Source organism: Sus scrofa, chromosome 4 (assembly GCF_054392235.1).
Source record: "Sus scrofa isolate SSC_HxYL_T2T_F1_AM1 chromosome 4, Sscrofa_HxYL_maternal_Yorkshire_Landrace_v2.0, whole genome shotgun sequence".
In the NCBI taxonomy this organism is placed as follows: Eukaryota; Metazoa; Chordata; class Mammalia; order Artiodactyla; family Suidae; genus Sus; species Sus scrofa.
In genome coordinates this window covers 108,990,272-109,011,638 of record NC_139386.1, presented here as the reverse complement: position 1 = coordinate 109,011,638, position 21,367 = coordinate 108,990,272, and the positions used below count along the sequence as shown (strand labels likewise).

At 50.8% G+C, this 21,367-nt stretch overlaps 1 protein-coding gene across 1 annotated transcript in view; it reads left to right on the top strand.

Moving 5' to 3' along the window:
* The first annotated feature begins 942 nt into the window (after positions 1-942).
* The window catches only part of PTGFRN (prostaglandin F2 receptor inhibitor), an 88,096-nt gene continuing 67,671 nt past the window's right edge, over positions 943-21,367 (top strand). Inside the window, exon 1 of the mRNA XM_013997237.3 lies at positions 943-1,299. Coding sequence (XP_013852691.3) covers positions 1,251-1,299 — 49 coding nt within the window. The 5' untranslated portion in view covers positions 943-1,250. The remainder of the gene's footprint in view (positions 1,300-21,367) is intronic.

Here is a 21,367-nt window from a genome sequence, read left to right as displayed (position 1 = left end):
GTTTCCCATTAACATCTGTGATTTGTTTTGCATATATTAATAAAAGGCTGTGGTACTGCGGGGCGGGTACAGGGGGTACCGGCTGCTCCTTGTGTGTTTGAATCATCCTTGTGAAGTTTTGAACAATGAGCACTAATTCCCTGCCCCCTCCCCCATACTGGGCCTATTATTCAAATCAAAAGCACAAAAACCCCATTGTGTGTGGGGGGGAAAGAATCTTTATTGGCAACTAGTTGTGTCCACTTAAAGCAATAAAGGCTAAAGAGTACATTCCATATGGAGTACTGTAGCTATTAATACACTCGGGTTCCCCGTCGGCCCCTCTGCCTCGGGTCTATTTGTGGCAAGTGTTAAGCAGTGCCATGGGCACCCTGGAGAAGGAAGGAGGTGGGCGAGGGGATGCGAGGCCTACCCCACCCAGACACGGCAGTGAGCAGAGCTTGTGAGATCTGGATTCTGGTCTTGCCACTTTGCTGCAAATCCTCTGGCAAGGCGCCCAAACACTTACAGCCTCTGTACCTTGGAGGCTAGAATCCCCGGCCTTGAAAGTCCCTTCGTCTCTTTAAGCCCCATCCTAATAATTTGTAGCCAGGGCCAAGGGGCTTAGCTCAGGACGAGTGGGTGAACGTGCGGGGAGTTAGCTGAGGAATAGGAGCCACGCGTGGGTGACTCCAGAGTGGTTGAACGCGGGGTGGCTCGGAATGGAGCTCAAGCGATGAGCTTTCCAGACGAGTCTTTCCCAGGCCAACTTTTAAAGGTCGGAGGAAAGTTTGTCGCGGGGCGGGGGCCCCAAGGGGAGAGCTGGGTGGGCGCCGACGCCTCCTCCCCTTTAAGCGGGTGGTCCCGGCTCTGCCTCCGTTACCTGGAGCTGGGAGGGGCTTGGGAAAGTTTGTGTTTGTTGCTGGCAAAGCGCCGGATGGGAGGCGCGGGCGGGCGGGCGCTGCGGTTCTTCCCTCCTGCTTTCGGGAAGCGATCGGGGCTGCACACTCGGCTCGGCGGGGCGGCTCTGGCGCCCGGCTCCCGGTGCCCGGCCGGCCCGAGGAGGAGGGCGGAGGCGGGCGGGCGGGAGCGAAGCGAGGGGCGCACGTCCGCCCCAGCGCTGGGATTTCTCGGCTCGCGAGGAGAGCGGAGCAGGCGCGCGGCCCAGGCGGAGGAGCGCTGACTCTGGAGCAGCCGGAGCTGGAGGAGGAGGAGGAGGAGAGGCGGCGGGGAAGGAGGAGGAGGGGGAGAGTCGCTCCCGCCCGGCGAGCATGGGGCGCCTGGCGCCGAGGCCGCTGCTGCTGGCGCTCTTGTCGCTGGGTGAGTGCGCGCGGGGCCCGGCAGGGCGCGGGGGGCTCGGCCCGGCGCGGGGGGGACCGGCGGGGCGCGGCTGCCGCGCGCGGCCTGGGGCGCCGACGGTGCCGGGGCCGCTCCCGGGAGACCCGGCCGGGGTCGGCGGGCGCCGCGGCCGGGCAGGGAGCGGGCGCGAATCCGGCCGGCCGGGCCGCGCGGGGTGCGAGTCGCGGTCCTCCAGGCCGAGCCTCGCCCCCACAGGTGCCGGGGGAGTGGCCCGCGGCCGGCTTCCCCCGGCCCTCCCTACCTGTTAGCCGCCGGCCGCCAGCTCACCTTGAACTCCCGGCCCGGTAGGCGCCTGCGGCCCCGGCCCGCGTTCCGAGCTCGGGAGCGGAAATGTGCGGCTTTGATCTGCCCCGCCATAGCCGAGACCGGCGGGACCGCGCTCGCACACCTTCCCCCGCCGAGCTGCCTTTCCAGGGAAGCCGGAGGAGGATCCGCCAACTTCCTTCTACGAAGGTCACCGGGCACCCTGAGCGCTACAGTGAAAATTGGTGTGCGAGTCCCTCCGTCACGTTAGTTGGGCTCTATCTTCGGCCTCAGTCTTCTCCTTCAGCTCCTCCTGAAGCTGCCTAGCTACACATTTAGACACAAAGACCCAGGAGCCTTGGCCTCTCCAACTTTTCCTACCTGTTACTTTTTCTCCCTTATTGTCCTTTCTCTTCCATCCTCTCTAAACCGTGGTACCTCTTGATTTTTGGCTCAGAGCCTTCCCCCACCCCAAGGCATTTTTGGCTTTTGGGTTTTTATTTGTTTTTCTCTCCATCTTCCATTCACCCATACACACAGACACCATCTTCACGTCGTATAATACGGTTATATTAACATAACCATGTGGTTTTCAGCCGCGGAAATACATGTGCTTGTTAAGTGCCCACCATGGATCTGGAAGGCTGACTCTTAAATGGGTTGCTATTCCTGAAGCGCTTTGATCGGTGCCAACCGGAACAGAAGGAATCCTGTGACCTGGGTAGGGATTCTCCTCCACACTCCTAGAGAAAGCAGATCTGAATCTTTTATAGAGCACGTGGTGTGTGGTGTCTGTCCCAGCCAGGCCCCAGCTGCGCACAGGGAAAGTGACTACTCTGCACTTATGGTCAGAAGGTCCCAGTGGAGGCCTTCCACAGCCACTCCCGTTTCCCTGGCATCAGGCCCCATGGTCCAGGCGTCCCAACCCCCATGACTCCTGTTGTCTGGCGGGGTGGGGTGTGGGGGCAGCCTTTCTAGCTGCTACTGTGTTTTCCTCCTTTGCCTCTGAGCCCTGAGGGGTTTTCTGGAACTCACTCTCTAAAAGAGTGCACCCGGCCACATTGCTTTAGCTGCAACCACGTGCAGAAAGCTTCCAGATCATTCACTTAGTTTTGGAGCATCTCTGCTAGGGTCTAGTGCTTTTATTCTGTTGCTTTCACTCTGGGACCCTGGTAAGTTCTCTGTTTGTTGGACACTGCTGGCGGGAGTCCACACCCATTACATAACTGGCAGATGTGTCTGGGTCAAGCAGGGCCATGGCCACTGGTTGCACAGATCGTGCACCGAACAACTAGGAGCTAGGAGCTGCTGTTCACTCTGTAGTCTATATGAATGACTTTCCTTAGAGGTGTGCAGTTCACAACCCATGTACCGGTTAGGAGGGTGGGGCCAGGTAGGAAATTGAAAAGAATGCATGAGTAGCTATGGTAAGGGAGAAAAAGAGAGATAGGTAGCCAAGAGACCGGCAAAAGCAAAAATAGAAATGGGGAACGCACAGCTTGGGGAAGTCGGAGAAGGATACGGGAGTTGGTGTATCTTTCCCTGCCCCAACAGTCCCTGAACTTCGAGTTCACCTGATGACTCTGCTGCACGGTCTCTCACTTGGTGTGGCTTCAGCGTGACCTCCGGGAGGCCCTCCCATACGCACCCTGCACTGATTCCTGAAACCCAATATGTTGATGAGCTAGATCATCTTTCGTCTTGTATTGCAACCTGGGCGTAATCTTGCCGTCACTCTCTTTGACCTCTGCATTCACACTGTCACTCGACTCTTCTTTTCCCATGGTACAGACTCGAGTGTCTTCTGTCCTTTCTGTATCTAAAGCTGCTGTCTCAGCCCAGGTTCTGAAAGTTCCTCCCCACACAGGTCTGACATCTTCCCGTTTGGCTTTTTCCTCCAGGCTTCCTTGGAAGTTCATCATTTTCCTAAGAGATCATTTTGGGGAATTCCCTGGTGGCTCAGCACCTATTGTCACTGCTGTGGCTCAGGTTCCATCCCTAGCCTGGGTGGGACCCTCCACATGCCACAGGCGCAGCCAAAAAGAAAAAAAAAAGGATCACTTTTGGAGGTCCCACCTTTGCTTCTTGGTTCCTTAGGATTTTCTTCCAAGGATGTTCTTCCCTTTATGTTCTCTCCCCTCTAGTTTTTTTTTTCTTCTTCTTCCTTTTTGTCCTTTTTAGGGCCGTGCTTGCGGCATATGAAAGTTCCCGGGCCAGGGGTCAAATCAGAGCTGCAGCTGCAGGCCTGTGCCACAGCCACAGCAACATCAGATCCGAGCTGCATCTGCAACCTCCGCTGCAGCTTATGGCAATGCCGGATCCTTAACCCACTGAGCAAGGCCAGGGATGGAATCTGCATCCTCGTGGATACTAGTCGGTTCTTAATCCACTGTGCCACAACAGGAACCCCTCTCCCCTCTAGTCTTCTCTCTGATTAAGATGCTTCATTCTAAGGAACCCGTTTGCTATCCTTTACATAGAATGTATGTGAACCTTCCGGCCTTTCCACTTCCATGACCTGGGCATGCCCCTCCTGCTTTTCTCCTCTTACCTGTGTATTTCCTTCCCCCCAAAAAACTACTTCTTCCATAAAGCTTTTCTAATGGAGCCTACCTGTCACAACAGAACCCACTCGTCTTCAGAGAGCAGGTTTTCACTTCCATTGTCTATGTCTGACCCATCTTATCCATCGTTCGTACCGCACTTCTCGAAGGCCCACTGTGTCCATAAGAGATTCCCAGACAAATGACCAAAACAGCAGTGTCTCACTGCATGCTCGAGGGTGGGGGGGTGGACAGACAGTTAATAAAGCAGCCAGCTGCAAGCCAGAATGAGATACCTGACAGAGAAAGCAAGTGCTGGTAGGAAGCAAGGAAGAGGATGATTCATTTTGACTTGGGATTGGGGTTGATTTTGCGGAAGAGTTGACATTTGAGCTGAGCCTTGAGGATAATTAGTATTTTGAAAGAAAGGATGGAGAAGCCGTGCAGGCTCTGGGAATAGGCATCCAGGGTGGATGAGTGAAAGTACCTGGCTCATGCAGAAAGGGCATGTATGTTCCATGTAACCAGGGGTGGGAGGAGGGGGAGGGCAACCTGGAGAAGTGGGTTGGGGCTGAAGGCTCTTCTTGTTGTGGGAGTGGGAGTCTGCATGGTGAGGGTGGGCTTGCTGGCCTTGTGGGTGCTGCCAGGCAGCCTGTGCTTCTCCCATCACAGCACTTATGTATCTCACTGGATGGAATTGTTCCTGGTCTAAATCCCCACCCTGATGATATCCTGTGGGGCAGGGACCATGTTCGTATTGTTCGTTATAGTCTTCCTCTTACACAGAGGAGGTGTTTGATAAATATTGGCTGACTGCATGAGTGCATGTATACATCCTTTTATCTGCGGGTCATGGGTTGCCATTGAAAATCTGCCCCATAAGATTGGTACAATTTGGTGATGTGTGGGAGGAGGTCTGTCCTAGTGTGCAGGGTGAATTAGAGTGGCAGATGCGAAGGTGGTGGAGAGGGATTAAGGTACTTGCTTAACGTGTGTCTTAAAAAGAAAAAAATTAGTGGAGTTCTGTGGTGGCTCAGCAGGTGAAGGATTGGCATTGCCATTGCTGTGGCTCAGGTCACTGCTGTGGGGCAGGTTTGATCCCTGGCCCCGGGAACTTCTTCATGCCATGGGTATGGCCAAAAAAAAATTTTTTTTTTAAATTGCAAATCCATCAAAGTGGTTTTTAAATGCCAAAAACATTACATCTATATTTTAAAATCCAAATAACGTAGACAGATTTTGTATGAATTGGGTAGGCTAACTGCTGTAACAAATAGACTCAAAGCAGAGTGGTTCAAACGATAGAAGTGTCTTTCCTAACTGTCTCCACAGGAGGATGTTCCTGATGAAATGGTTGGGTGAGATCCTAGTTTCACATAGGCATCCTGGCTCCCCAGGCTGTTGGCGCCTCTGCCATCTTTGCCCTGCGGTTTCTGAGATCACGTGGGTTGTCATCATTGCCTTTCCATCCCCATCAAGGGGAAGGAGCATGGAGGAGAATATATGGGGGCTTCCTGGGCTAAGCTCGGAAGGGGCCCCCATCACTTCTGCACATGCTCTGTTGAAGATTTAGTCCAGGCCACACTAGCTGCAAGGGAAGCTGGGAAATGCAGAGCAGCCTGGTAGCCGTGTGCTGGCTGCTGTGAAAGAAGAGGAGGACAGACTGGGGGAACAGCTTGCAGTCCCCATGTCAGTTATAAAGGATATAAAGTAAAAGGATGAATACGCCCACTTTCCCACTGCCCAGCCCCCACCGCTTACATATAATGTACATGTGTCCGTATACTGAATGGTTTGTTTATTTTCTCATAGCTTCTGCACAGGGCTCTGTACTTCATAGGCAGAATACAAATAGCTCTATTTATAGTGGGCGTACCAAACGTCAAGCTCTTACCTACACTCTCTTCCTGAATGCTCATGGCAACAGTTTGAGAAAGGTACTGGTATTTTCTCCAGATTACAGATCAGGAAAACTGATGCCCAGGAGAATTAAACAACTCATGAAGAATCATGCAGCTACTCCATGGCCAAGCCAGGATTTGATCTCAGGACTCAATTTGGTCTCTACTAAGAAGAGCTGACTGATGTTCACCATAATTTTATACTGTGTGTCACTTGAGGTTAGTTTGGGTGAAAAAGGATGATAATGGTTTGAAAGCAAACGTGCAGTTAAAAATAGGAAGGTCTGGGGTGAGTGGGGGTCCAGGTGCAATTCCTGAAGGGAGGGGCAGTGCCAGGATGCACCTTACAGATGTGGCAGCTGTGCCACCCCCAGCACGTCATCACTTCTGCTCCCAGGAAAGGGACTGGACTGCAGCTTCCTCCAGAACGTGCTTGGGGCGGTGGGGGGGGAGGCTGGCAGGAGGCACCCCAGTGAATCCGTCTAGCCCAACTGTCTTTGAAGTGTTCTGGCCTTCAGAGAGTCCTCAGCTCTCATTTTAGCCTTGTTAAGAGAATCCCTGTATCTGCCAAGCTGATTAATGCCTTCCCTGGCTATAATTATTCTTATTAGCCTGCCGAATTGGAACCCTAGTTGTCACTGATCATTCCCTACAAGGCAGTCGGGCTAGTCAGTGTGTATATGGCTATTTTGTTTCCATGCCTAGCTGCTGAGCTGATTCCTACCCCATAGACTGAGTGTACATTTTCATATTGGCGCTGCGTCTGGCAGTTAAATAAGGTGTGTGCTTGCCTGTCAGCGTGTGTCTGCGTCTCACTTTATCAAATGAAGTTGGGAGAAGCTGTCAGGGCAGTTCATAGCTATGCTGTTTCTTTGCCTGGGCTTCTTAGAGGCTGAGTAGCCAGGCCGTTTGACTCTCTGCTTTGGGAAAATAACTTGAACTGGCAAAAATTCTTCATAATTTATCTTCTGGAAAAGGCAAAGTGCTGCAGTTGGCACAGTCAGTGCTTTTTAGATCTTGGAATATTTTCCTCCCCACCAACTGTAGTCTTTGCAAAGCAGCAGAATTTAGACCCAGTAGTTAACGCTGTCGTGGACCAGCAATATGATTTCCAGGAGGCTAGAGGTAATGGCCCTGCAGGCACGTTTGTGTTCTTCGAAGGCTGGTTTCTCCACCACACTCCTCCCTCTGTGTCTGTGCTGGATTAGGGAGTCGCTCAGCAGCGGGAGTCAAGTTTAAATATGATGTTCTGGGACCTTCATTGCATCCTGCTTTGCACCTTTTTAAGCAGCCGAATGGGAAAGCATTTACATCACTCAGGATATTTCAGGGGAAGGAAGAAAGAGTGTCTGGCCGGTGTCGCTCTGTCTAGGATGAATTTGGCTTAGAACTGTGAAGAGCAGAGTTGTGCTCAAGGTTCAGGCCACGTTTCAGAAGGGGCGCTACCTTGGAATCCTAATGAAACAGAGGCAGCACACAGACGGATGGGTGACTTCTCAGACCTTAAAAGTGACACCAAGCCAAGAACATCCTGGGAATGGCTCTTCCCTATTCTCACTTAGAACTTCCCAGCTCGTGGCCATGGTGAGGGGCCCCCATGGGGTCCAGGTGGGTTGTGGGTGTGTCATGACACGGTCACCCTCCACCCCTAGAGCCCACAGGTTAGAGCTGCCTCCACACCAGAAGCCCTGTCTACTCTGAGGGCCATACAGGTGGTACCGGTTCCTGTGTGTGCTGGGGTTTGACTGGATATAGACGGTTCTCCCTCTGACCACAGTCCGAGAGCCCTAGCCTGGCCCTGGGATGAGCAGTTTGAAGGTGGACGGTAAGCAGCTCCTCTGTCTATTCAGTGCGTGTTGAGAGTGCCTCCTGCGCCAGGCCAAGCATTATTCTGAGTGCTGGGGATTCCGCAGTGGAGAGAGCCAACTCGGATCTGCCCTCCAAGGTGGGACAGGATGTGCTAAACGTGTGATCGGGGATGTCACCAGGAAGTGCAACCACCACCCGGGTGATGGAGGCAAGGGGCAAGGGCCAGTTCATGAGAAAGCTTGTCATTCGGGGACAGGAAATGTAACAGAGAATTCTAGAAGGAATAGTCACAAGCATGGCAGAAGAACCAGGAGTTCACATCGAGGCCACGGAGAGATGGGTGTGAGTAGATTTGTTAAGGAGGGATTGGCCCGGTGCTGCAGGAAGACCGGAGCCACGAAGAGAAGCCTGGGGTTCGGAGACCGTGTGGAGGGCGCGGGCAGGGCGCCGTGTGGTGTAGGCACCTGTTTCTGCAGTGCTCCAGCCTTTGTGGCCCTGAGAGTGGCCGCAAAGTCCCCTGACGTGTCAGCTAGAGGTCGTCTGTATGTTCCCTTTCATTGTCTGTGTAAATTAAAAGGTTCCCCCTTGCTGCTGTGTCCTCTTCCATGTTGATGGGTGGAGTTAACCTCTCTGACGGCTGCTTTGAGGCCTTTCTTGGTTGGAATCTTCAGCACAGGGACTTTGTGGCAGTTTTATAACCCATCTTTCTCCCATCTTCATCAGCTAAGATTTCACACAAACCATTACATGTGTGTTTCTACACTATTTCTGCTCTTCAGAATCACTTAGAGAAAAGATAGCATGCAGGCTTTGGAATCGGTCTGCCATTTGAACCCTGTCTTCCAGCAGTGTGAAGCCCGATGGGCTTCTTAACCTCTCTGAATCTCATTTTCCACACACGTGAAAAGAGACGAATACCTCTCTTGCAGGTTCATCATGAAGATTAAAAATCACATGTTTAGGAGTTCCTGTCTTGGCTCAGTGGTTAGCAAACCCAACTAGTATCCGTGAGGACGCAGGTTCGATCCCTGATTTTGCCCAGTGGGTTAAGGATCCGGCATTGCGGTGAGCTGTGGTATAGGTCACAAACAAGGCTTGGTTCTGGTGTTGCTGTGGCTGTGGTGTAGGCTGGCGGCTACAGCTCCGATTGGATCCCTAGCCCTCCATAGGCCGAGGGTGCAGCCCTCAAAAGACCAAAAAAAGAGTCTGGAAGAGTGTGCTCATTACACTTAATGTATGTAAATCCCTAGAACTTTGCTACTCAAAGTGGGGTCTGGGGGCCAGCAACATCACAGCACCCGGAAAAATCTCAGGGCCCAGAGCAGTGTGCTGAATCAGAGCCTGCATTTTAACCATATCCCTGGGGGGATTCGAGTGCTAGATTTTGAGAAACCCTTGTCTAAAAGAATGCGTGCCACATGGGCTCTTTGGTGGCCTGGGCTTCCTTGGTGAACTCTGAGGCAAAGGCCATGATCAGAGAGCCAGCGCTGGGGGAGAGTGGGATGGGGTGGGCTCCTTGGAAAGGCGGCAGGTGGTCAGTTAGCCACAGAGGATGGGGCCAGCTGAGGTCTGCCGTGGAGGCAGTCAGCCTGGCTTCCTGACCTTATCTCCCCAGGTTCCGCAGCCAGGGAGCAAGCTGGGGACATGATGTGACCCCTCCATGAGATGAGGGATGCGGGAATCTGTAAAAAGCTCTTCTGACAGCATCACAGAGACAGTTGGCCAAGGAGTTCAGGTGGGTCAGGCTGTCCTGGTGAATCACAGTTTTGAGGGACTGGAGGACAGGAGGAGAGTACAAAAGCAGCTTTGGAGGCACAAGACAGTGGGCTGGCCAGGAAGCGAGGAGGTGAAGGTCAAAAGAGGTGACTTCTGAGTCCAGGGTCTCGTACAAATCCGAGGGGTAGTGGGGCTTGGTGGGTAGTAGCCAAAGTTTTCACCCCTCAGCTCTTTTTTGGGCAGTTTACCTCTGACATCTGACTGGGTCGGGCCTGAATGGACTAGGAGACAAAGGTGTGACTTTTTAGGAGCGTTCGTCCCAGGTCGTAACCTGTGCCTAAGAGGGATGGGGGTTGGGAGCAGGTGTACCCGGGGAGGAACCAATGGAGGATTATTTCCGCTTTGAGAAATTCCTCCCAGAGTTCCCATTGTAGCTCAGCAGATGAAGAACCCAGCGTAGTCTCTGTGGGATCTGGGTTCGATCCCTGGTCTCGCTCAGTGGGTTAAGGATCTGGTGTTGCTGCAAGCTGTGGTGCAGGTCACAGATGAGGCTCGGATCTGGTCTTGCTGGTGCCGTGGTATAGGCCGGCAGCTGCAGCTCTGATTCGACCCCTGGTCCAGGAGCTTCTGTGCGGCCCTAACATTAAAAAAAAAAAGAGAGAGAGAAAAAGAAAAGAAATTCCTCCCTGCCTTTTCATATAGCATGTATTTTGTGCCAGGCACTGCATTTTCCATATGTTAACTCATTTAGTAGGCTTCCTTACGCTGTGAGGTAGGGACTGTTCTCCACTTGATAAAACCGAGTCACAGAGAGGTCAAGGAACTTGTTCAGGGTCACCCAGCAAGTGGCTGAGCTGCCAGGATTCAAGCCCAGACGGCCTGGCTCCAGAGTCTGGACTGGCAACCACAATACACTGTTCAGCCTCTCTGTCTTAGTCCAGATCTTCAGGGTCAAGCCCATGTTTGAAAACATGGAAAGGAGTTGATCCAGTTAGTTAAAAGGTGATAACATTTGTGTCCTCGTCTTTTAAAACAGGAGGCTGGGATTCTGGCCCTTGATCTTCCACTCCCGAGTTCTGTGACCTTGACCAAGTTGCTGAATAGCTCTTAGCCTCTGTAAAGGAAGGGGCTGGGCTAGCTGGTCCCAAGGCCCTCTTCCATCTCCAGAATTCTTTGAGTCCACGCCGACCCCCGCTGTTGGCCATCTGGGCTGCTCGGTCCAGCCCTGGCTCCTCGCCCATCTTCCCCAGCACTCCCGTCTGCAGCCTTTCAGCTCTCACCTGCCTGGCAGCTCTCCGCACTGTGGCTGTGGGGCCTCAGAGGGCCCTGGGACCATTCATGGTTGTGTCATTGCAGCAGCAGTCACCTCCTCCTCCTCCCAGCCCATCCCGGGCACTGAAACTGGCCGCTTTCCTCATGGTACGCTGGCTTATCCCGGTGTCCCTGGATAAAATGCCAAGAGCATTTTTTTTTAGACGGACCTCCGAGAAAAGTCGCTCAACAGTAAAACCAGTATAGCTAATGTGTTTCTGGATGACAGGCGGTTCCTCATACATGTTTTTGATTGTCTGGTCGTTTGTTTTTGTAAGTTGTGTTAAGGCTATCAATCCTGAGTAAGTTGCGGTCCAGTCTGGGCCTTCGGCAACGTGACTCGCGTTTTCTTCCCCCTTTAGTTCTCACATTGAACCGCTAAATGGTTGTACACCACGCATTCTCCTTTTCCTGACCCCTCCAGACCCCAGCAAGAAGACACACATGGAGTTCCCGTCGTGGCGCAGTGGTTAACGAATCCAACTAGAAACCATGAGGTTGCAGGTTCGATCCCTGGCCTTGCTCAGGGGGTTAAGGATCTGGCGTTGCCGTGAGCTGTGGTGTAGGTTGCAGACGCGGCTCGATCCTGTGTTGCTGTGGCTCTGGCGTAGGCTGGTGGCTACAGCTCTGATTAGACCCCTAGCCTGGGAGCCTCCATATGCCATGGGTGCGGCCCCAGAAAAGGCAAAAAGACAGAAAAAAAAAAAAAAAAAAAAAAAAGAAGAGACACAGACTCCTTTAGCTGGTCCAAGTGTTGACACGACTTTGGATCTTCCACCTTCCTACCAAGTAGGCGAGTTGAAAATCCGACATCTCCAATTTATAGCTTTAACTGGCTAAGCAATGAGTTCTAGTGTGTGGGGACTTTCTTCCTTTTCATTGTCTTAGCCTGGAGGGGAAAGGTGCAGATGATGCTCGCTGGACACAATGGCAGTGAATATTCTGGAAAACCTCCATGCCGGCGGGAGGACCCTGTGTTATGACCTCAGTCCTCACTGCCCGCTGGCCGCTGCTCCGCCCTCCCGGCTCCTTTGAGGTGCACCTCTGGATGCTGGTGTTGACCCACATCTTGGATGTGGATCTTTTGGAGGCTTATCAAGAACCCTCTGGGCGTGAATTGGCCACCGTGTTGGAAGTGGCTCCCTGTCGTATACTCTTTCCGGAGGTGAAGGGGTGGGTCAAATGCACGGCCCCTCTAGGACACCCTAGGAACAGAATATTAGCTGGTTTGGTGTCTGCCCAGTGTGCTGCCGCTTTGCTTATGCTGCACGGAGGAGTTAAAAAAAGCAAAGCCAAACCGCTTTTGGCACAGCTATGCATTTTTCCATTTTCTGAAGGCTGGCTCATCCAAATGTTTTCTTATTTATTAGACAACATTAGAGTCCATCATCTTTGATTAGGAAATCCATGCAGTAAATTCTAGGCTGAGACTGTAGTGCCTAGCCCAGAGCCTGGCGTGTGTCAAGTGCTGGGTTATGTTGGTCGGAGTGAACAGTTGGAAATAATTTGTGCCCGACTATTAATACCTGACATTCCTGCTTTTCCTTGTGGTCTTATGTTCTAGTACTTCAGCAGCATTTCGGGACTATTTACCATGTTTCTGACACCGTGAAGGATTACAAAGGAACTCGGAAATGGAGTCCAAAATGGAAACCAAACCAGTTATAACTGAGCAGCAGGATGGATCATTAGTGCTTTTTAAACATCGGAGTGGATAAATTATTAGATAGCTGTGCATATGGGGCTGTCAGAATTATAGGGATAAAATTGAGGCTGAGAGGGCTTTATAGGAAGGTCCCGTGGAGCTGGAAAGCGCTTTGGGCCAAGAGCAGGAAAAGCATTTGAGGTATGAATTGACCAGCACAGTTTCTCGGGGGGCGGGGGGAGTAAATCAGGGTGGGATGGATGGTGTCCCACTTGGGGATGAGAGGACTGAAGCTGGAACCGTAGGAGAGACCTCAGGGGGTGTGGGTACTAAACTCTGGGGCAAGGAGGTTGGCAGAGAAGAGCAGGAGGAGAGTCACCCTGAAAAGTGTCAGCAGCACTGCCGGTGCCCAGAGAGCAGCTAAGAAGCCACATGCGTGTGGCTGGTGAGGTCTGCTGGGGCTCCCAGGAAGCGAGCCTGCTAAATTAAGGTGATAAGTCAGGCCATAATCCTATTTTGGGTTGTTTCTTACAAGGAAAATGGCTCACAAAACAATTACTGATGTTCCCCTTAGGTAGTTGATCCGAGCATTTCTTCAAAGGACTATCACCCAATAAGAGACGCAGATAAGTTTCAGAGGAAGGATGGGGAATTTCAGATGGTTTTTTATGGAAACAAGGCTTATTCAATCGTGTAGTCTATTCATCAGAGTCCCACTTTAATAACAGTTTATCCGGCAAACAAGTCTTATCCGAACATCAATATGAGTCCCAGAAAGCTTAGTGTGGAACCTGGCTTGTAAGTAGCTGGGGACGGTACCTCGGTTACCGTGCCTCTGGAGTGTCACAGAGGCAGCGAGGTGGTGTGTCCCGCCCAGCTGGACCCTCAGGACCCACAGGCCTAATGGGAGTCATCCAATGGCAGGTGTGTTCGGTCCTAAGAAAATGGCAATGGGAAGGCCAGCACTGCGTTCTCTCTAGTATATTCGTTGATGGCATTTGGGTCTCAGAATAAAGAAGCACATAATCAAATTTGATGACTCCTCCTAGAATCTTCCCAGGCATTCCTCCCCTCACGCCCTTAGAAAGGACTGTATAATCTAGGTACACGTTGCTTCTCTTAGGTTTATATATTGGCTTGGAGTTTCCTCTGTGTGATTCTTTGGAGCCCAATTCAAGCGTCACTTCCGGGGACCCCAGGGGAGGCTGCCTGTAAAGAAAGCTCTGGCTGCAGCCCTTCCTTTGTCATGGGCTCTTGCTGGGCCCCATTCCTTCAGCTCATGGCCATCAATTTACAATGACCTTTGTTTACTAGGTTGGGTATCTCACCCCAGACTGTAAGCACCGTGAAAGCAGGGCTTCGGTTACCCCAGTGTCTTAAGACTTTGAGTCTTTGGTTGATTACATGAACTTGTGTTTAGAAAATGCCTACATAGTTCATATATACATGCATAGCATATGCCACGCATATATGAAATATATGTAAAATCCAACTTGTGGGCCTTCAGTCGTAAAGGGGCCAGAGGTTATCTGTGTGTCTTCACTATCTTTTGTTGGTGTGCCTCCTGGTTTTTGTCACTACCACAGCATTTCTGAAATACTTGCTCGTGACTTCATTTCTAGGATGGAGGCCTGTGGGATGGAGTGGGAAGGAGGAAACCGAGTCCGCCCTGGAAAAGGAGAGGGGGAGGGAGTCCTCCTTCTTCCTTGTGTGGTTTTCTCTGTTTTTTCCCTTGGCAGCTGGTGTGAAAGAGAGAGTCCTGGGTTCTCTCTCTTGTCTCTCCACTCCCTGCCCCTCTTCCTCCCTTGGTGGGGCTGGCACTGCCTCGCCCATCCCCACTGGCATCCGCTCCCTTCCTGGGCTTTATCTCAGTTGCTCGCAGTGTGGAGAAGCAGGCTCACTCGGTTCCACTGCAGGCTTCAAACCTGGTGGCTGGGTTCGTCCAAAGCGCACACAGTCTGTCTGCCGTCAGTGGTCTCTTGAGCAACCGGCTCTGGTCGAGTCTGCGGGAAGGGGCAGTGGGGGCTGCCTGCAGCCTATGCCTGTCTCATTGCCTGGCTCGTAACTCCTCCTTATTATCAGCCCTGTGCCAGGCATTAGTCTCGAGAGATCTGGGCTTATAAAGACATAGTCACTGTCCTTTGACTCCTGTAGCTGCCAGTGTCGATGTGGAGGCCTGAGCTAAACACAGGAAGAGAAGTGGCATCAAAGAAGTGTCTAAGGATTGTTAGGGGGAAAATGCTGAAAGTATAAAAGAAAGGGAGGGCATTCTGGCTAGTTGAGACAGAGATGCTTTTGTAGAAAAGCTGGGGCAACTGACATAATCCTCCATACCTGGTCTTATCACTACCTGTATCTTCTCTACCTGTATATGTGTTTTTTTGCGGTGGGGGGGCACCCTGCCGCATATGGAGTTCCTGAGCTAAGGATCAGATACAAGCTGCCTCTGCCACCTGCACTGCAGCTGTGGCAACGCCAGATCCTTTAGCACACAGTGCTGGGGATCAAACCGGCATCAAACCCATGTCTCAGTGCTCCAGAGATGCCACCCAGCCTTTGCACCACAGTGGGAACTCCTGCATATGCTTTTTTTTTTTTTTTTTTGCTTTAGTGCCATGTCTGGATTGGGAATCTTTTGTAAGACTCCAAAACACCCAGGCCATTGGGTTCTCTAGCTCCAAAGAAGAGTGATAACAAAACTGACATTCAGGTGACATTCGAGGCTCTTCACAATCTTAGGGCTTTCTCATAAGGCAAAATTTGGGGTTTGGAATATTGAGATGATATCACTTCCTGGAGCACTGAGACCTGGTCTCTCTACTGATGATTCTGTGTATTATTGGTCGCCCAAACCGCATGCTCTTCACTGAACTTAGGGAAGGACTTTTTGGCAGATTCATCAATGAGTGGTCATTTCTGATTTAAATGAGATGAAGTCACCCTTGTTAACCTTCCTAGATGATGGTCCAACGATCAGTTCTGGCTCTAAAATTGCCGTTTGCGGAAGCTCATTGAGATCCCAGGCATTCCATCAGCAGGAATGTTGCTAGACTGGGAATGTGGTGACAAGCAGGGAGCCCTCTGCTCCCCATGGCGCTCTCAGTCCAGCAAGGGCAGAGGACAAGCAAACGAGCCTGGGGTGATCGTGGTGGCCATGCCCAGTCAACCCGCGGCAGACACATTCGTAGCTCTGCCTGGGGCTGGGGGATGGAAGGTGGGTGCATGGGAGCTCATTAAGTCTGGACCATTGGTAGGCTTTTGTCTGGCAGAGAAGGGGTGGGCTGTTTGTTTCAGGCAGTGGGAGGAGCTTGAGTAAAGAAACACACCTGTTTATAAAAGCCTGCTAGTCTTGTGTGAAGAAACCTATTTGGTGGCCGAGTGGAGAGTTAAGTTGTAAGGGCTTCAGAGGGAAAGGGTTGAGTGGAGAGAGAGTCATAAGATTGTGAAGAGCCTTGAAGGTCACCTGAAGGAATTTAACCTGGTGTTGTGAATGAATGTCTTTTTTTTTTTTCCCCCCAGTTCTGTCTTCCCTAAGTCCCTTACGTCCTTTATTTACTTGGTATTTAAAAAAAAATTTTTTTTGGTTGTGTTCACAGCATGTGGAAGTTCCCAGGCCAGGGATTGAACCAGTGCCACAGTAGCGACTTGAGTCACTGCAGTGACCATGCCAGATCTTTAATCCTCTGTGCCACAAGGGAACTCCTCTTTACTTGATATTTTAAAAGATTCTCATGGTTGGAGGACTCATTGCCTCCTAGCTTTTCTTTCTTTTTTTTAAATTGAAGTTTAGTTAGTTTACAGTGTTGTGTAGTTTCTGATGTACAGCGAAGTGATTCAGATATACACATATATATTTTTTGCAGATTCTTTTCTATTACAGGTTATTACGAGACATTGAATATAGTTCCTGTGGTTTACAGTAGGGCTTTGTTGTTTATCTGTTTTATATGTAGTAGTTTGTATCTGCTAATCCCAGACTCCTAATTTGTCTTGCACTCCCCCCCAACCCCAGCTTTTCTGGGAGGCTGCCACACTGTTGTATCGTCCTTGACTCTGACACTTGGCTAGGTGTTGGCTCATCCACTCACCTGATGATGTGTTCTGTACACAGCAGGTGTGCAGTAAAGAACTGCTGAATGAAGGAATGAAGTATCAGATTGATGGAGTCAAAGTCTTTTCCTTAAATAAAGGGCATGGGAACCCAGAGTCCTTTTCTGTTCAAGCCAAACTACCACACTACACCCCTTATTCGGCTTCACTGGGGGAACTGGCACGGACCTCCACCCCACCCCTGGCATCTGGCAGCGTATCTGTAAATATCAAGTCAGCCTGAAGAAGGCCGTGTTGGGGAGGCGGGATGGACAAGGCAAAGGAAGGCAGAAAATGGGCAGAGAAACATTAAAAATGGAGAGAGGGCAAAGCTGCTCATGTTAGGGGGGTGGGAGAGAATCTTACTAACACTTATCTCAGGTGCATTCATGCTCAGATGCAAGTTTAAACTCATGTGAATCCCTCATTCTCTTTAAACTAGAGACTAAAAGGAGGACCAGGTGTTCCCACAGAACTTGGCAGGCTCTGTTGGCCTGTTCGAACATGGGAAGGATTGAAAATGGCTGAATGGTGAGGGGTGCTGGGCAGTGCTGGGGCCTCTAGCAGCTGTTAATTTTATAGAGCATTCTAAAATAATCCTTGTGGATAGATCTTGCCTCAGCTTTTTCTGTCTCTGGTCCTTGGACAGAGAATTGTTTGAATAATTTCATGTTATGTTGAGTTATTTTGGTTACCCATTGGTACCGATTGCCTCAAAGTGGCTTTTGTGTGTTTTTGTTTTTCTTTGGTCACTTAACTTCTCGGAACCTCAGTTTCCTTATTTAAGCCTCTCAAGGTTGAGTATTAAATCATGTGAACAGGATTTGCAAACTGTAAAGCCATGCTATAAATGTAAAGTGGTTTTTGTCAGTTATAAAGTCCTTGAGGGCACAGCTTTCTGCTCAATACTTGGCTAATGTATCAGGGTTCCATCAGAAGAGCAGAGCCACTGGGAAGATTATGGAATAAGGCATTTGGTAGAGGACTTAGACTACATAATTTTTGGGAGGAGCTGGGGAAATGGAGATCTGAAAAGGGGTCAGGGAAAAGCCACTAGCCAGCCCTCCTGAAGCACCTATTGGGGGGTGGGTGAGTTGGAGCTGGCACAGGAACTGGGGAGCCAGACAGAGTGGGATTACAAGGGGTGAGGGGGTGGCTGGTCTAAGAGTCTGTGTAAGGGTACTTGCCTCTTCACAGTTGCCATCTAGAGTTTGCAGCCAAGTCTTTGGTGGTCTTGGAGCCACCTTGGTCTGTAAAGACAGCATTTGGGGAGAAACCCAGAGCAGAAAGAAGAGCGAGGACAGATGGGTGTCCACTAGCACCTGTGCATCTGTCCAGTGCTGCCTTTAGCCCTGGTCACCACCAGATCCCAATGCCTGCTGCCTCCTTTTGACCTCCCAAATCTCACAAGCACTTCTGTTTTGCCAACCCTAACCCGGAATTGCACAGAGAGGAGGATTCTGGGAAGTGTAGTTCCAGCTGGGCCACATTGACTCAGTACAAACCCACATAATTTCATAACGTAGAATTAAAGGTTTCGCATGGCTCTGGCCTCCCAGGATCTCTCAGAGGCCACAGAACTGGAGGCAAAGTCATGATAAGCGGATCTAGTGCTTCACTGGTAAGAAGTTCAGTTAGTTGATGATCCTCTCTTTTTTTTTTTTTGGTTTGGCCTTTTTAGGGCCTCACCTGTGGCATATGGAAGTTCTTGGGCTAGGGGTCAAATTGGAGATGCAGCTGCAGGCCTATACCATGCCACAGCCACTCCAGATCCAAGCCACATCAACCACCTAACCTGCAGCTTACAGCAATGCCGGATCCTTAACCTACTGAGCGAGGCCAGGGATTGAAATGCATCCTCATGAACTCTAGTCAGGTTCTTAACCCGCTGAGCCACAGCAGGAACTCCAGTTGACAATCCTCTTTTAAGAAGTGACTTGCAGTTGTGTCCCTCAGTTAGAGCTCCTTTCTTCCTTGCCTTTCCTGTCCGTAGGGGTTATCTCGGCAGCAGAAGCTGGGGAAAGGTGCATTGACTGAAGAGCCTGTCAATTCCAGTAGAGTATGAAGTCTTCTTTCTATCACCAAGCCCCTGTCTGACCTGGGGAAAGAGAGACTGACTCTTCCTCCCCACCTGATTTGAAGGCTTGGACAGATGAATGACTACAGACTAGGGCCAGAAATGGTCATTATGTGAGAAAAGACCTCCAAAACACCCTTTTTCACCCCCGTAGCCTATTAGTCACAGTTTTCTTTCCTCGAATTTCTGTAGCCAGCTCAGGTCAGCAAGGACTTGGAAGTGCCTTCTCCATAGAAGTCTTAGCCTCTGAGAAGATAACGCACTTGGCGGGATTGGATGCCCACACCGGGACCTTGTCATCACTCAGAATTCTTTCACCTTTTGATTGTCACCTCTGACGTTGCCCTCTGTCACCACAACTGCTTCTTCCTCTTCTTTCACATTCTCTCGCATCTGTTGAACCTAGTCTGCATCTTCATCTTCCCTGTGATCCCCCGATCTTGCAAGTTCTTCTTCCTCCGAGCCGCGTTGGCTTCCTGGACTCTCATCCTGGTGGTCAGCATGCTGGCAGTGAGCCTGTTATCATCCTGAAGCCTCTCTGTGTGTTTCTTTGCCAGTCCTCGTACTGCAGTTGAATAGTCCACTCCAACCATCATCTCCAGGCTTCAGAACCTTGCTGGGGAAATATCTCGAAAGCTGCCCACCTGAGTTTCCCACCAAGTAGGATATCTTTACTGTACCTCCATCAACCCTATATTCATTTTGTGATGGTTTTCCATTATATTCCTTCTAATTCTTATTCTAAACCTTGTCCACAGCCTCCAGGATCTAAACCCCTCTCTGCTACTTCCCTGAGACACTAGAGACCAACTTAAGGTTCCTCAAGCTTTTTGCCCCCAAACCTTGCTATGTTTTCACCCATCCTTTCCCCCTATATTCTGAACAAAAGTAAGGGCCCTGTTTTTGGCTCTTTCCCCCTCTGTATGTATCTGCTCTGTCCCTGTGTGACCTCATGCAACCTGAGGCTTTGAATACCATCCACATGCTGATGACTTTTCAATTCCTGCTTGGCGCCACCCCCCGAGCGCCACACATATATATGCACTGCCTGCTCCCCTGCATCCCCACTCACGTGCCACAGAGGCCCCTCACACTTGGAATGCCTGGAGAAGAACTCTAGCTTTGCCTGATATGAAGTCCTTCCTGCCAGCTACTTTCCCATCTCGGTGAATGGCTTCACCCTGTTCCCAGATGCTCAAGCCAGAGCACGCATCATCCCAGTTCCTCTCTTCGTCACTGTCCACATTCAAAATGGTATTGATCTTTTCATTTTATGTACAGAACATATCCTGAACCTGACCACTCCTCAGAATCACCACCACTGCAAGCTGAGGCCAAGTGTCCATCATCCTTTGCTTGGTCTACTGTAATTTCCTCTATTCCTTGCTTCCAGATTGGTCCTACTCTAGCCCATCTTTCCCATAGCAACCAGGGTGGACTTTCTACAAATAAAGCAGCTCTGTCATTCATTCCCTAGTTTATGCGCTTGCCATTTCACCCAGACTCCCGGGCCCCTGCCCCCTCCTTCATGATGATCCAGTCACTCTGATCTTTTTTCTGTCCCTTAAACAGCCCAGGCTTACTCCAGCTTAGTGCTTTTCTATTTGCTGATCTCTCTCTGCCTGGAGCAGTCTTACCCCAGAGTTCAGCCCCTGCCTCCTCCTCATTCTGGCCTGAACTCAGAGCTGACCTCAGAAGGGCCTTTCCTGACCACACTGGCTAAAAGCAGCCCTCCCCACTTCCCAGTCGTCAGCACATCAGCTTATTTTCTCTCTCTTTATTTTATTTTCTTTTATTTTGGCTTTTTAGGGCTGTACCTGCGGCCTATGGAAGTTCCCAGGCTAGGAGTCAAATCAGGGCTACACTGCCGGCCTACGACACAGCCAGTGTGGGATCTGGGGTGCATCTGTGACCCCCACCACAGCTAACAGCAGCACCAGATCCCCGACCCACTGAGCGGGGCCAGGGATCAAACCTGCATCCTCATGGATACGAGTCGGATTCGTTTCCAGTGAGCCACAACGGATAACATTTCTGAGTGCTCTGGGATTGTCTTCTCTCTCCTTAACTGGATCACCAGCTTCTCATGAGCAGGGACTCTTGGCTGAATGTCTGTAGTGCCTCGAACGTGCTTAGGGGGCCGACGGGCTGACTTTGCAGGATAAATGCCCACTTGTGCCATTCTTCGCCTTTTGCCTGCTTTTGGAGTCTTTTTCAGGCTACACCCTCTCTTCCTTGCACCTTGATCGTCCCTTTCCCCTGGCTGTTAATCTCCAAGCCCCACGCACCCCATCACGGCAAATGCAGTTCTGTGGCGATTGCCCGTGGTTACTGGGTCATCAGTTCAGAAATCTTTTCACATCACCCATCTACCTTGACTTTTCTGCAGGTTCGACATTATTGTTTATTCCCCCACCCCACCCCCCAAAACAGACACAGACTAGGAGTCTGTTCTAGATATTGTGCAGGATGCAGGTGGTGTAGGAACCAGGTCCTGCTTCAGGAGCTGGCAGCCTTCCTGGAGCAAGTAGGTAGGTAGGTATGTGAGTAGTTGTCATTCCCAGCCTCTCTTGGAATTCTTGCATCCCTTGGCTGCTGGGACATAAACCTTTTCTGGTTTTCTTCCTACCTGGCTACTATTTCTTTTTCCTTTTTTTTGGGGGGGGGGGAGTTCTTTTTCTTCTGCTTGTGTCTT